Source organism: Puntigrus tetrazona, chromosome 8, assembly GCF_018831695.1.
Source record: "Puntigrus tetrazona isolate hp1 chromosome 8, ASM1883169v1, whole genome shotgun sequence".
NCBI lineage: Eukaryota > Metazoa > Chordata > Actinopteri > Cypriniformes > Cyprinidae > Puntigrus > Puntigrus tetrazona.
The window spans coordinates 21,036,815-21,049,997 of NC_056706.1; the positions used below are offsets into that span (position 1 = coordinate 21,036,815).

Here is a 13,183-nt window from a genome sequence, read left to right on the forward strand (position 1 = left end):
CAACAGATGCTGATGATTGGAGTAAATGATCCTTAATAAATAAAAAACATGGTAAGTCATTCCGTGCATTTTATGCTCCGTTATTATTAATCTAAATTTTCTCATGAGCCTTTGACCTGTTCGTTTCCTTTGTTCGCTGTGTATTCATGTATCTTCTACAAATCACAGATCCGGATAGCTGCTCTGAATGCAGCTTCTCAGGCTGCAGATGAACACGAAGATGCCTTCAGAAGCACTAAACCAAGTCAAACGAAGGAAGCCCAGGTGAGTCAGTTTCATATAAAAAATTTTTTTAACCATGTAAAGCTCATTTTTTCCCTTATGGAACCTTTTTTCGAACCTTTTGGAAAAATTGGTTTTTTGAATAGATCAGGCTTTTATGGCTTATATAATAAAATATAGGAGAATATATGTAGCTTATATTTTATTGAATCAAAAGGATATTTTTTATACAGAGCAAAATGTTTGCTATTTATATGACCGAAGAGTAAGATGAAATTAAAAATCTAATCACTGCAAATCGATCTTCATAACGGTATAGTAGACTACTTGAAATGCATATAAATATTATCTCAATAATCGCAATTAAACTCATCCAAAATAAGTTTTTGTTTACATCATTCATACTTCATATTTTATGTGTAATGTGTATTTAATATGTATTCATAAATACACACAATCACATAATTTTCTAAAATATATTTTCTTAAATATATACATGCGTGTGTTTGTATTTATATATACATAATAAATATACACAGTAAACACACATCATGTAAACAAACACGTTTATTTTGGATGCAATTCATCGCAATTAAGGATAATAATATGGATAATGAAGTAAGACAATTCAAAAAACTTGAATATATTCCTAATGATAGAAAAATGAGCCAAAGATTTCAATGCAAAAATACACGTGAATCAATTATGCTAAAATATTGTTACTTGATAGGGTTTAATAAAAATGTAACGGTTCAATCCAATTTAATCGTTTCCTTCTCATTTGTATTGCAGGAGGCGGAAGCGTTTGCCCTGTATCATAAAGCTCTTGATCTACAGAAACACGACAAGTTTGACGAGTCTGCCAAAGCCTACCACGAGCTCCTCAAGACGCCGCTGCTCAAGGAGGTTCAGCTCTGACCATAACATCTTACCGTGAAACCCAGAATATCATTTCATATTTAGCTTTATCGTTGCTCTCTATTTTTCGAAGAAGGCGTGTGATTAATTGTTAGTGATTTTTAGTTATTGATGCGAGTGCATTTTTTTTTTACTGCACAGGCAGTAGCATCTGAAGATGAGAAAGTTGGACTCAAGCATCCTGGGCTGATGTTGAAGTACTCCACCTATAAAAACCTGGCCAGTCTTGCTGTGCTCAGAGATGATTTAGACACTGCCATGGACTTCTACGTGCAGGTAAATGAACAACTCACGGCGTTGTGAGGATGCACGATGTTATCGGGCCCATATCCGGATCAGCCGATAATGGCTTTGAACGTAAATATCGATATCGGCCCGAAAGGAATATAATAACTCACATGTGCTCACGGTGCGCTGGTGATTCGATCACGTCAGCATTGTGTTAAAGGTCAGAAGCTATAGAGGTATTCTGTAATAGCTCATTATTGATGCTAGAAAAAAATGAAAACTGAAAAAAAAACAAAAACAACAACAACAAAAAAGTGGATGATCGTCATATGTAGTATATTTTAATCTTGGTTAATGTTAGGCATGTGTTTAATGCATAAAGCCTTCACGTATCATTTATAAATAATTATTGACTTACATTAATAAGTGCTGTAATGCTGTTAATGATTAATAACAAACGTTTCTTTAAAGTGTTAATCTAACAGTCAAAGTAATATTCCAAATATTATGTGTCCAAACACGTGTATGAGCTTTTGTGTTTACTGCATCACATCTTATGAATGTTTGTTGATTTGTTTTTTTGGTTTTTTTTACTAACCTGTCGATCTCCTAATTCTCTGAAAAGACCAGGATGGGCATCCTGGATTTGATGGGAATCATGTGGACAGCTCCTTCATTTTTATCATCTGTTTTGTATGTAGAGTAATGCCATATTTTACTTCCGCTGGCCTCTTAATTTATTAGTTTTGTTTCATCCGTTTGATCCATCGCTTTGTTCAGTGTATGAAGTTCAGAACTGAGCGAGATTATGATATTGTAACAAAGAATAGGAGCCTTTCGCAGGCATTATTTTGTGTGTTTGCGGTTCACATTATTTTCCACACACTGTACATTATTGTTTCTAAGCCTGCCTTCCGAAATGGTTTGATTTGTGGAAAGCTCGTCGTTCTAAAAAAAGTGAGGTGTGCTCTGATTGGCCAGCTATTCAGCGCGTTGTGATTGGCCGAATACCTCAAGCGTGTTACGCCCCTTATCATAGTGTGATGCCACGTCCCGGCGCTATAACAAAATAAACAATAAAAGCCATTAAAAAAGAGGTATGCATTGAATCCTGTAGGGACAGTGCGGTGTCATGAAATTTAAAAAAAAGGGGTGGGGACAAGTCATAACTTTTATAATTACTATCTCTCCAGTGTCATGAGGTCCATAAACCAGACAGTTTGGAGACTGATGAGTCTCTGACTGTGTCTTGCAGGCTGTCATGCTGGACTCCACAGATGTGAATATGTGGTATAAGATGGGAAAGCTGGCGTTAAGGAAGGCCAGCATGCCTTTGGCCCGTCACGCGTTTGAGGTGGGCTTACGCTGTAACCCGGACCACTGGCCCTGCCTGGACAGTCTCATCACGGTCCTCTACGCTCTGAGTGACTACAGCTGTGAGTCACAAACCTCTGGACTAGAACTTTTGGAGTTGCGGAAACCAAAATGTTTTTGAATTTAGAAACCCAGATCTTCTAGAATCAGGTCACAGCTATTGCACAGCTATCATCGGCTTAATTCATGAAATATTCATCGTTCCTTTTAGACACGAAATCAAAATTTACACTGCATGATTCATTAGTGCTCAGAAAGCGCACAGATTTATAATTATTTAATCAAAAGATCTCTAAAACAACATTTCTGCTCATGTAACTAAGAATGCGTAGACAAAGAAAAATAGTAGCCTATACTTAGTAGAGAATGCAGCATTTCAGTTTTGAAATTAAAAATCCAGTTTATTTTCAATAAAGACCTTGATTTTACAAGCATATGCATTTAAAGGTATATAATTCCCTACAGTAAGTGATATCATCTCTGTTTATTACTGGATATTTTGCAGCAAAAACTAAATGTATGTGCCGGTAATGAATGGATGGATGGATTCATTGATTAAATATATAGCATGTATGTAGTTTTCCTCCAAAGAAAGCTTAACGGTTTTACATATTACATAATTACTGCAATAATGTATTTTAATGTAATTATTCAATTGTAATAGAAAATCATTGTACAGTCATATTAATATTTTAACTTTTTTAATGTATTTTTTCTACTGTACTATAACATATTTATTATAGTAATAATATATTTCTTATTTTGTTTATTTTTATTTATTTCATCCATTGTTTATCCTTCTTTCTGCTACTTTGTAATATCACAGGCTTTTTATTTGATATATAAAAAAATTGAAATAATAACAATAATATTTGATTTACAGTCAAAATAAATAGGTAAAAAATGACATCGTCGTCTATCATAACTCGAGGTTTCTTTAGTTTTGTAAGTTTCTTGTAAAGATAAATCCAACCAAGCGTGAACACCCAATTTTTTTTTAAAGATGTTCTAAAATATACGTAATGGGAAAATACTTCTGAAGCCAAGGCCACTGAACAAGCATGTGGTTTATTTATGTCATCTTTTTAGGCATTTAATGTTTTTTTGTTTGCCCACAGGTTGTCTGTACTACATCTGTAAGGCTCTGGAGAAGGACACGGGTTACAGTAAGGGTCGAGTGCTCAAGGAGAAGATCTTTGAAGAGCAGCCCTGCCTCAGACGAGACTCTATGAAGATGTTCTCCAAACTGTATGTTTCTTATAACGAGGCATCCAGCGTTAGGTGAAGAAATAGCTTTGTAACGTTCATCACCCTGTGTCTGCAGTCATGTATCGGTGCAGTATGTGGATGTAGATGAGGAGGAAGCCCACAGCATCGTAGAGGAAGCGCTGGAACTGAGGAGACAGAGACAGGCTAAGCTCACACGCCATCCAGTAGCTGACCTGCAGCTGGTTCAGCCCATCAAATACTTCACGTGAGTCCATGCCACCGCTGATCAACAGAGAGCTAATATCATGGGTTATTATTTAGTTTATTTATGTCTGTTGACTACTTCTGTGACAAATAAGAAATGAAAAAGCAGTAGGTAGTTTAATTTTTCATCATCAACGCTATGAAACAAAATATTTTTATCGATTATTGTTCAATCGACACATATTTATACAGGTTGATGGATTTCTGCTTATTTTTACTGTCTGTCCGAAAGTTTAGGGTCAGTAAGTTAAAAGTAAGTTCCTTAGTGCATAAAAAAATAGTGCTGTCAAATGATCACGGTTAATTGCATCTGAAGTAAGTTTTTGTTTACATTATGTACGTGTAATGTGTATATTAATGCATGTATAAATATACACACACATACAGCGTATATTTGTTTTTACATTTATACATTCATATTCATTACATGCATTCCAGTGATCGGAATCAGGCGTTCCTATCACTTCCGTGGCCAGAGGTGTATAAAAAACTAGGCATGCAGACTGTTTTTACGAAGAATGTAAAAGAATGGGTCGCTCTCAGGATATAATATAACTATTTTTTTTCCCACAATCATTATGAATAGAAACATTGCAACAGAATATTCACATTTTAAAATTAAAAATAATTTTCGAGCGATAGTTTATATCGCTCGTCTCTAGTTAAAGCTCAAATAATTTTTTTTCAAATCTAAAAGGTCTACTTATTATATGAGTGATTCTGGACCACAAAACCAGTCATGCAAGTAAAATCTTTTTATTTATTTTGAAATTTATAGATAATCTGAAAGCAGTATAAATAAGCTTTCCTTTGATAACATGGTTTGTTAGGATCGGACAACGTTTGGCTAAGATACAGCTATTTAAAAACCAGGAATCACCTTTTAAAGTTGTCCAAATTAAGATCTTGGCAATGCATATTGCAAATCAAAAATTAGGTTTACAGAAGGCTCAAAATATCATCATGGAACATGATCATTGCTAATTTATTTTGGCATAAAAAGCTAAATCTATCATTTCAAATCATATTCAAGTATTATTTTGCTGCCTCCAATCGGTGTAGGTGGAAGAGTGTTGGGGAGAGTTTCTTGGCGATGTACAAACACCAGAACGCATGTCTGGTCCCACGTCCTGACTTCGGGCGCCGCATCGACCTGTCAATGTACCGCGACCCAGACTGCCTCGTTCAAACGCCCACCAGCGCTCCAGCCCCTGCCGCTGCTGCCTCAGACCCCCACAGCCCCCGTCCCCGTCAGCGTACCTCAGGCCCCGCCTCCCCCTCCGCCGCGTCCCAGTAGCCCGAGCGCCAGTCTGCCCCCTGCCCCCGAGCTCCTTGTCCAGCCTCTGACCCAGCCCAGCCCTGCCGCAGGAGTCCCACAGAGCCAGAACGTGATTGAGATCACCACCACGACCACAGTCACCACCGCTGCGGCCCACGGAGCTGAGGACGGAGCTGTTCCCACGCTAACTACCGCTGGTCAGTGATGCATGCCTACACCCGCACTGTTACAGAGCACTTCACAAAAAGATAGAAAGTGCCTGAAAAGAGCTTTTAGAGAATTAAGCAAACTTAAACTGTGTTTATGTTAAGACATTTTTCAGTGTTTGGTTTTGACAATTTGATTCTGGATTGCAAAACGATTGTCTGTTGACCTTTGCGAAAAAAACGAAAAATAACATTTCAATTCCATTACATACGTGTTTTCATGCATTTCAGTTATTACAATACTGTAAATGCAACACATTTTTCAGTCGGAATTGCACACAATAAATGTTCCTATCATCTGATGTTTAAAAAAGTAATTAAGTAACTCATTTCTGATTTAGTTTGGGTGCTTTCTTTGTGACTGGGATACTGAACATATTCAGTTTACTTTTTAAAAGCAATTCGGCTGTTTGAAATTTTTGCTCTCAAATCATATATGCACTATTCAAAAGACTGGGTCAATAAATTAAAAAAACCCCAAAAAAAACAAAAATAAATTATTTTTTTTACGCTAAACTGATCAAAGTTTACATTAAAGACATTTATAACGTTGAAAAACCTTTTTTAGATAAATAATACTGTTCATTAAAGAATCCAGTTCTCAACAGTTTTCCAGTTAACAGTTTTCAACGTTAAAAATAAATATGTTTCTTAAACAGCTAATGAATGATTTCTGAAGGATCATGTGACAGTGAAGACTGGAGTAATGCAGAAAGTTCAGCTTTGATCACAAGAATGCATTACATTTTAAAATTGATTGCAATAGAAAACAGTTATTTTGTAAAATATATTCTGTAAATACATTTTACAATAGTACTTATGTTATTGTATTTTTCATCAAATCTAATAGAAACATTTAAAAAAGCTCACAAACCGCAAACTTTGGAACGATAGTGTATTTGAGGAAAGTGTTCATACAGACAACCACCCTCTTTATTTTACACGCTCATTGGAAGTGACGGACCTTTTTGAAACATCAGATTACGTTAGCTGTAAAGAACTTGTGTTCGAGAGCATTTCAGCCTTCGCTTTCATGCATGTGACACCGACGTCGTTGCTCTTTACCTCTACAGCTCTGGACGCTGCCTTGAATGACAAAGCGAAGAAAGGCACCAAGAGGAAACGTGTGGTAGAGGACACGGTGGAGACGGCGAAGAGACGCCCGGCCCGTGTCCGCAACACCAAGTGCAAGAAAGAAGAGAAGATCGACTTCCAAGAGCTCCTGCTCAAATTCCTCCCCTCAAGGTGTTTATTTGAATATTATTCTGTTCAGGGGTTCGCCTTCAATCTGCATGTGACCATATCTAGCAATTAGCTGTAAGACATTTTGTTGTTCTCTATTTTTTTTGTCATGCCAGCAGTGAAAACGCATTCGACTGAAATCCTTCAGCACAATCCGGACAGGACTGCTTTGAAATTCGTCTGCAATTATCATGTACCAATTCAGACAGGACTAACATCGCCATGTTTATTATATTGTATATCTGGGCCTTTCTGCATTGCACAGTCATCCGGATTGATTACTATTCAAATACCACGTTGAAGCTATTATTTATTTGTAGTAAGGGCATGTTTAATTTTCGTAAAGAAGAATCAGTTAAAACACTGTGTAATTGAGTGCTGAAATTAATGCGAGTAATCCTATTACAATAGCCAGTCTTAACAGTTTTTGTGATTTGGCTGTTGATTTTATTGATATATTTTTATTTATTTTGTCAGGAAGCAAATATATTAAGTATTTGTGAGATAAGAGCATCCATTTCCAATTCACTTTGGCCAAAACACGTTGGTTGTGAATTATCACAGAGGTGGACAGGATAAAAATCACTAAGTGCACCAATAAACCTAGTCCCGTCCGAATAGGGCCATAGTGGTATTTTAGAAAACAAACATGTCCTAAGAAAGTCTCCCTTTACGTCACATTGACTCTAGCTTTATTTCCAGACTGAAAAAGTTTGAAGACGATGAAGATGAGGAGAGCCTGAGTAACATGGACTCGCAGTGTGACAGCAAACCTGATTCCCAGTTGAATCGAGGATCCAACTCCTCTGAGTACATCGTCTCGATGGAGTCAGGTACGGAAGCTGAGGCGCTCTTATTAGTCAGCGATTTACTTCTTCCTGCATCTCTTTGATTGTTCTCTCTTCTCTTTGTGGTTCCGTAGAGCGGAAGGAAGTGCATGCGTTCCTGCTGGCGAACATGCGGAACGGAGGCATCCTGGAGCTGATGCTGAGGTATCTGAAGGCGGTGGGGCAGAAGTTTCTGGAGGAGTGGCCGGCGGGCCTCGGCGTGGTGGTGCTGGATCTCTTCAGCTGCTGGAGGAAACACAGCACTGGGCTGCCCAACCCACTGCTCAGAGACTCCAGCAACCAGCACATAAAGGTGATCCTGTTTGTGAGGTTCATGGAAAGATTGTTGTGTTCGAGGCAGATTTCCACATGGAATTTTGCTTTTATGTTTGAAATTCTATTAAAGGAATAGTGAAACTTAACTTTTAGTTTACTCGCCTTTTTTGCCTAAAGGAACACTTCACTTTTTTTGGAAAAAAGGCTCATTTTTCAACTCTCCCAGAGTTAATAAGTTGAGTTTTACTGTTTTTGATCTCTGGGATATAACTACAGAAGAGTCAAGTTTTAAAGAGGAAAAATATTGAACAATGGGCGATGCTAATGGTCTAATTGGATTCAATGATCTATGCTAAGCTACGCTAAAAATAGTATCGCCAGGCCAGGAGATCGGCTGAATGGCTTCAAAAATGGTAAAGCTCCACTTAACTCTGAGAGAGTTGGAGAATAAGCATATTTCCAAAAAAGTGGAGTGTTCCTTTAAACCGTAATAAAGCCAAGATAAATTTAGAAAAAAAGTCTGTTCTGTGTTCGTCTGAATAAAGAGAGTCATATACACCCATGATGGGTTGGGGGTGCGTAAAAAATTGCGCAATTTTCATACTGTATTACTATTCCTTTTAATTAAGAATTTGAAATACATATATTTTTGTGTGTGTTTGCCAAGCGCTGAAACACAATTTTATTCCACTAGTCTGGATAAGTGTGACAGCCTAAGGGAAGATTGTTTTAAAAACAGAAGAATGACTCAGAACCATGTTTATTCATCTGCATATCTACACATGTTCATTTAAAAGAGTTTTTTCCTCATCAGAAGACATTTGGCACACATACTGCTTGCACCTGCCTGGAAACAAAACTCTATTCATCATGCCACCTGAACTTGCAGTAGTTCTCCCAGTGGGTCTACTGAAAAACAGACAGAGACGGATAACTTAATGAGTGTTTTAGCAAAAACTAGGTCACGGGCTTTCTGTTATGTAAATGAACCTACACAATTAAAATACAAGACCAGAAAAGAAACACAAACTGAACTTTTATCTGGAGGTAACAGGATTATTACCATTTCAAATGTTTATTTTAAATGTACTGTTAAGCGTAATTTATTTCTGTGATGGGAAACAATTTTGAGCATCGATTCATTGCTTTAGTCTTCAGTGTCACACAATCCTTTAGAAATCATGCTCATGATTTGCTCAAGAAGCATTTTTTCATTTTTATTTTGAGTGTTGAAAACATGCATTTGGTCTAATCACAGTGTGCTTTCATTTACAACACGTCTGCTTACACGTTAAACCGTTATGTCACAGGAAATGATGCTGATGTGTCTCTGCTGTCTGGAGCTGCAGTTGGAGCAGAAGTCTATGATGAAGGGCAAGAACAGTAAGAACATCACACTCAGACCTTTGTGCTGTGTTTGACATCGGACACTCACGGATCATAAAATCACATACGCCTGTATTTACAGCGTCTCAGAGGAAGACCATGTCTGGTTCAGGAAGGGATTGTGGGGACGCCGAAGGTGCGGAGGCCCGCTTTCAGACAGACATGTTCCTCCTGACCATGGCCTCCTCTCAGAGAGATCTGTTTGAAGGTGCCTGGCTGTCTTTTGCAGTCAGAATTCACTGGCTCAAAGCAAGATACCTCGCATTTCAGGTAAAGGACACGGAATCACCAGCAGCATCATTAAAACACGATTGGTGATCTTGAACAGTTCCGACATGCGTATAGATTGCATTTGCACTTAAAGACTTAATTACCCGTGTGAAGTTTTTGCCCTGTGGACATTAATATTTGAATGTTAATTTGCTGTTTTAGGGTGACATGGAGGAGGCCCTGGAGTGTTACGACATGTGTGTCGGTCTGCTGAAAGGTCAGACAAGTGAGATGGAAAAAATCACCATCGTCCTGCCCAACCTCAGCGCGGACAATGCCATCTCTATAGAGGAGGTACGGTGCAAAACAAGCTGAGCTCTCATCTCCGTTTCCTAGAAATCCTTTTCAGTAGAAACCGCGACGTAGTATTTCCACACGTTTGTTCATGTGACGCTCATACATTGTTCGTGGTTCTATTATTGATGACAGCTTAATGGAGAGAAAAGGAAGGACTGAGCTCTTTAAATGATTAATTTTCAGAGAAGTAGGTAAAGTTATGATGATATACATTCTGATTTAAGGAGACTTAGCTTAAAAGTGATTAAGGACCAATCTGAGAGCAGCTGTAAATGAGGAAAAGATGCATGAGTGTTTAAAAAATATTAATACATTAATACAAGGTAATTGTTAATCATCCCTTTTCTGAACCCTACAATTTGTGCAAGCGATTCATTTGAGAATACTACATATGAAATGCCCTGCTTACGTATTTTACAATATGTGCTTTTACGGCACGCTTACCTGAGAAATATACTATTTTACATGTAGGTTAAGAGTAAGTACCTACTCAATAGCCATATCGTTTTCTTCTCTTTGCTCTGTTTAGATTGAGAAGAAGTTGAAGTCTCTAGAGCGATGTCAGTCTCTAGAGGAGATCCAGAGATTGTTTGACACGGGAGACTACCAGTCTGTGGTCCGTCTGCTGCAGCCCACGCTGAGCTTCGGCCCCGGCTCGGCACGAATGAAGCCTCTAGATTACATCAGCTCCGCTCCTGAGAGACCGGCACAGCTCTTACTGCTGCAGGTAAAGCTCGCCTCCTGCAAAGACTGTATCTATAATGCATCACATGTTATTATGAACGCATTGTAAATTATTCATATTGCATAACATTCATTTATTTATTATGTTAAGCTTTTGCAGCGTAATGTACATTCAGTAGGTCATTAATGCAAAATAAAGCCCTTCATGATCATTCAAGAGTCCTTCACTTTGCGTCTGTGGTTCTGATCATTCTGTCAGGGTTTACTTTGCGTTAATGACCAGCTGACTGTACTTTATCCCTTCTGCACGATATAATAAATAAAAAAACGTATTATTTCGCGTTTTGTTTTTAATTGGTGTGCTCTTTTAAAAGGAGTACTTGTTATTTAAAGGAACGTTAATTAAATATGCAGGCAAAACATCAAAACAACATTTGAAAGTTTATGTGTGAACAATTTTATTTATAAAGCATTGTGTATTATATCTGCATTTATACTTATTTTTGAAAATAGGCACTAAACAGATGAGGTTTTTAAGACGTTAGTATATTTAGGGCTAGCACAAACAACCTTTTTTCATTAAAATAGAGATTTGCTAAGAAGGAATTAGAGCTGAAAAGTAATTTTTATAGACATTGTTTTAAGATCAGTCAGTACAAGTTGAAACAGCTCAGATTTACATTTTAGTCTAGGGCTAGGCTTAAGCCTTGTCTGTGAAACCGGGGGATAATGTTACAAAGAAATATAATTTCTTATCAATTGAACTGTATTAATCAAAGATTACAAAATGTTTGTTTTATAATAACTGTAATAGTAATCATAATCAAAGTAATATGGCTGAAAATTCAGCATCGGTCGCAGGAATAAATTACATTATCAAATATATTCCAATAGAAAACTGCTATGTTTTGTTGTAAAAATATGTTTTTATTTTATTTTTGATCAAATAAATGCAACTTTGAGATCAACTCTGAAGCCCCAAACTTTTACCAACTCCAAACTTTTGAAAGGAAATATGAGCCATCACAATGTATATAATTAGGCATCATGAATACCTTTGTACTTCAGCGTATATAGTCTTCAAGTAAATTGTCTCATAAAGGCATCATATTTTCCTCACAGACATCTTGAATCCGTGGATCAGTTTGATTCATATCAGAGCTCAAAATGATAGAGCCAGCATGTTAAAAGCTAGTTATTATGGGAATAATGACTAGCCTTGCTCTAAGCGTGTGATATCCCATTTGTCTTTAATGTGACACGTATGACTGAACATTTCCTCAACCCTCAATTCCACAAAAGTGTGGCGTCTTCAGACACTTAACCTTTTGACCCCACATCCGTATTTTTTTTTTTCTCTCCCCAGAGCTCCCTGCTGCGGCTGAAAGACTACAGCTCCTGCCTCGAGACATCCGAAGTGTCTCTCAATGAGGCCATGCAGCACTTAAGCTCTGCGTTGCCCGGCAGCCCCTCTGCAAAGGAGGAGTGGGTGTCCACCATCACGGCCCTGCTGAGGGGCATCGAAAGCTGCATGACAGATAAGCCTGAGCTGCTCAGTCACACCCCGCGATCCACGAACCTCGCGCGCCTCGCCAACAACCTCATACAGGTCCGTGTGGATCCACGGGAGCACGTATCATAATTAGAAATGTTTCTAGAGCACCTAATCTGCATTTTTGAAGGATCGTGGCGCACTGAAGGCCGGGGTAATCGCTAATTGGAGCTGTTGTGTTCGTTCTCTAGTTGATATCCAACAGCATGGTCTTGCCCGATGACCCCAAAGAGGCTCATTTCTCATCGCTGCTGCCGTGGATTCTTCTGTACCAGCTCATCAAACAGGAAGAGGCAGCCTTTGACTGCATGCTGAGGCAGCACATCACAGATGAGGATGATGATGGTATGGTTAAGGAAAGATAACAGCCTTTCAGTGCAGCGATAATCTTAGTACATGTCCGTGTTGTTGACACAGCTGTGTGTGTGTGTGTTTTTTAGAGGATGATACTCCGTTGCTGCCGTCCTCCCTCATGCTTCTGAACACGGCACACGAATACCTGGGCCGTCGCTCCTGGTGCTGCAACTCTAATGGCACTCTACTCAAATTTTTTGTGAGTCTCATGCAATATCATGCCGACACATGTTTCACTGTGCTTCTGTAATCAGGACCTCACTTTTGTTATGGGTATTATGAAATATTTCTCCTGTACGTTAGTCATATTGTATATTAACCATATTGTGCTCTTATTTAAAGAGACGGTTCACCCCCAAATTCTTCCATTATTTACTCACCCTGATGTTATTTCAAATCCGTTAGACCTTCATTCATTTTCAGAACATCAATTAAGATATTTTTGATGAAATCCAAGAGCTTTCTGACCCTCCGTAGATAGCAATGCAACTGACACGTTCAAGGCCCAGAAAAGTAGCAAGGACATCATTAAAACGGTCTCTATGACATCAGTGGTTCAACTGTAATTTTAATAAAAGTCTCATATTGTACACCT

At 38.1% G+C, this 13,183-nt stretch overlaps 1 protein-coding gene across 1 annotated transcript in view; it reads left to right on the forward strand.

Annotated features, from left to right (window-relative positions):
• cabin1 (calcineurin binding protein 1) overlaps positions 1–13,183 on the forward strand; it is a 69,128-nt gene continuing 55,945 nt past the window's right edge. Inside the window, 19 exon segments of the mRNA XM_043246756.1 lie at positions 1–51; positions 169–264; positions 1,015–1,128; positions 1,282–1,416; positions 2,624–2,804; positions 3,861–3,990; positions 4,067–4,216; positions 5,278–5,457; positions 5,459–5,691; positions 6,774–6,945; positions 7,645–7,775; positions 7,865–8,082; positions 9,356–9,428; positions 9,514–9,701; positions 9,864–9,995; positions 10,528–10,725; positions 12,049–12,291; positions 12,426–12,579; positions 12,675–12,787. Of these exon segments, the coding sequence (XP_043102691.1) occupies positions 49–51; positions 169–264; positions 1,015–1,128; positions 1,282–1,416; positions 2,624–2,804; positions 3,861–3,990; positions 4,067–4,216; positions 5,278–5,457; positions 5,459–5,691; positions 6,774–6,945; positions 7,645–7,775; positions 7,865–8,082; positions 9,356–9,428; positions 9,514–9,701; positions 9,864–9,995; positions 10,528–10,725; positions 12,049–12,291; positions 12,426–12,579; positions 12,675–12,787 (2,844 nt within the window). The 5' untranslated portion in view covers positions 1–48.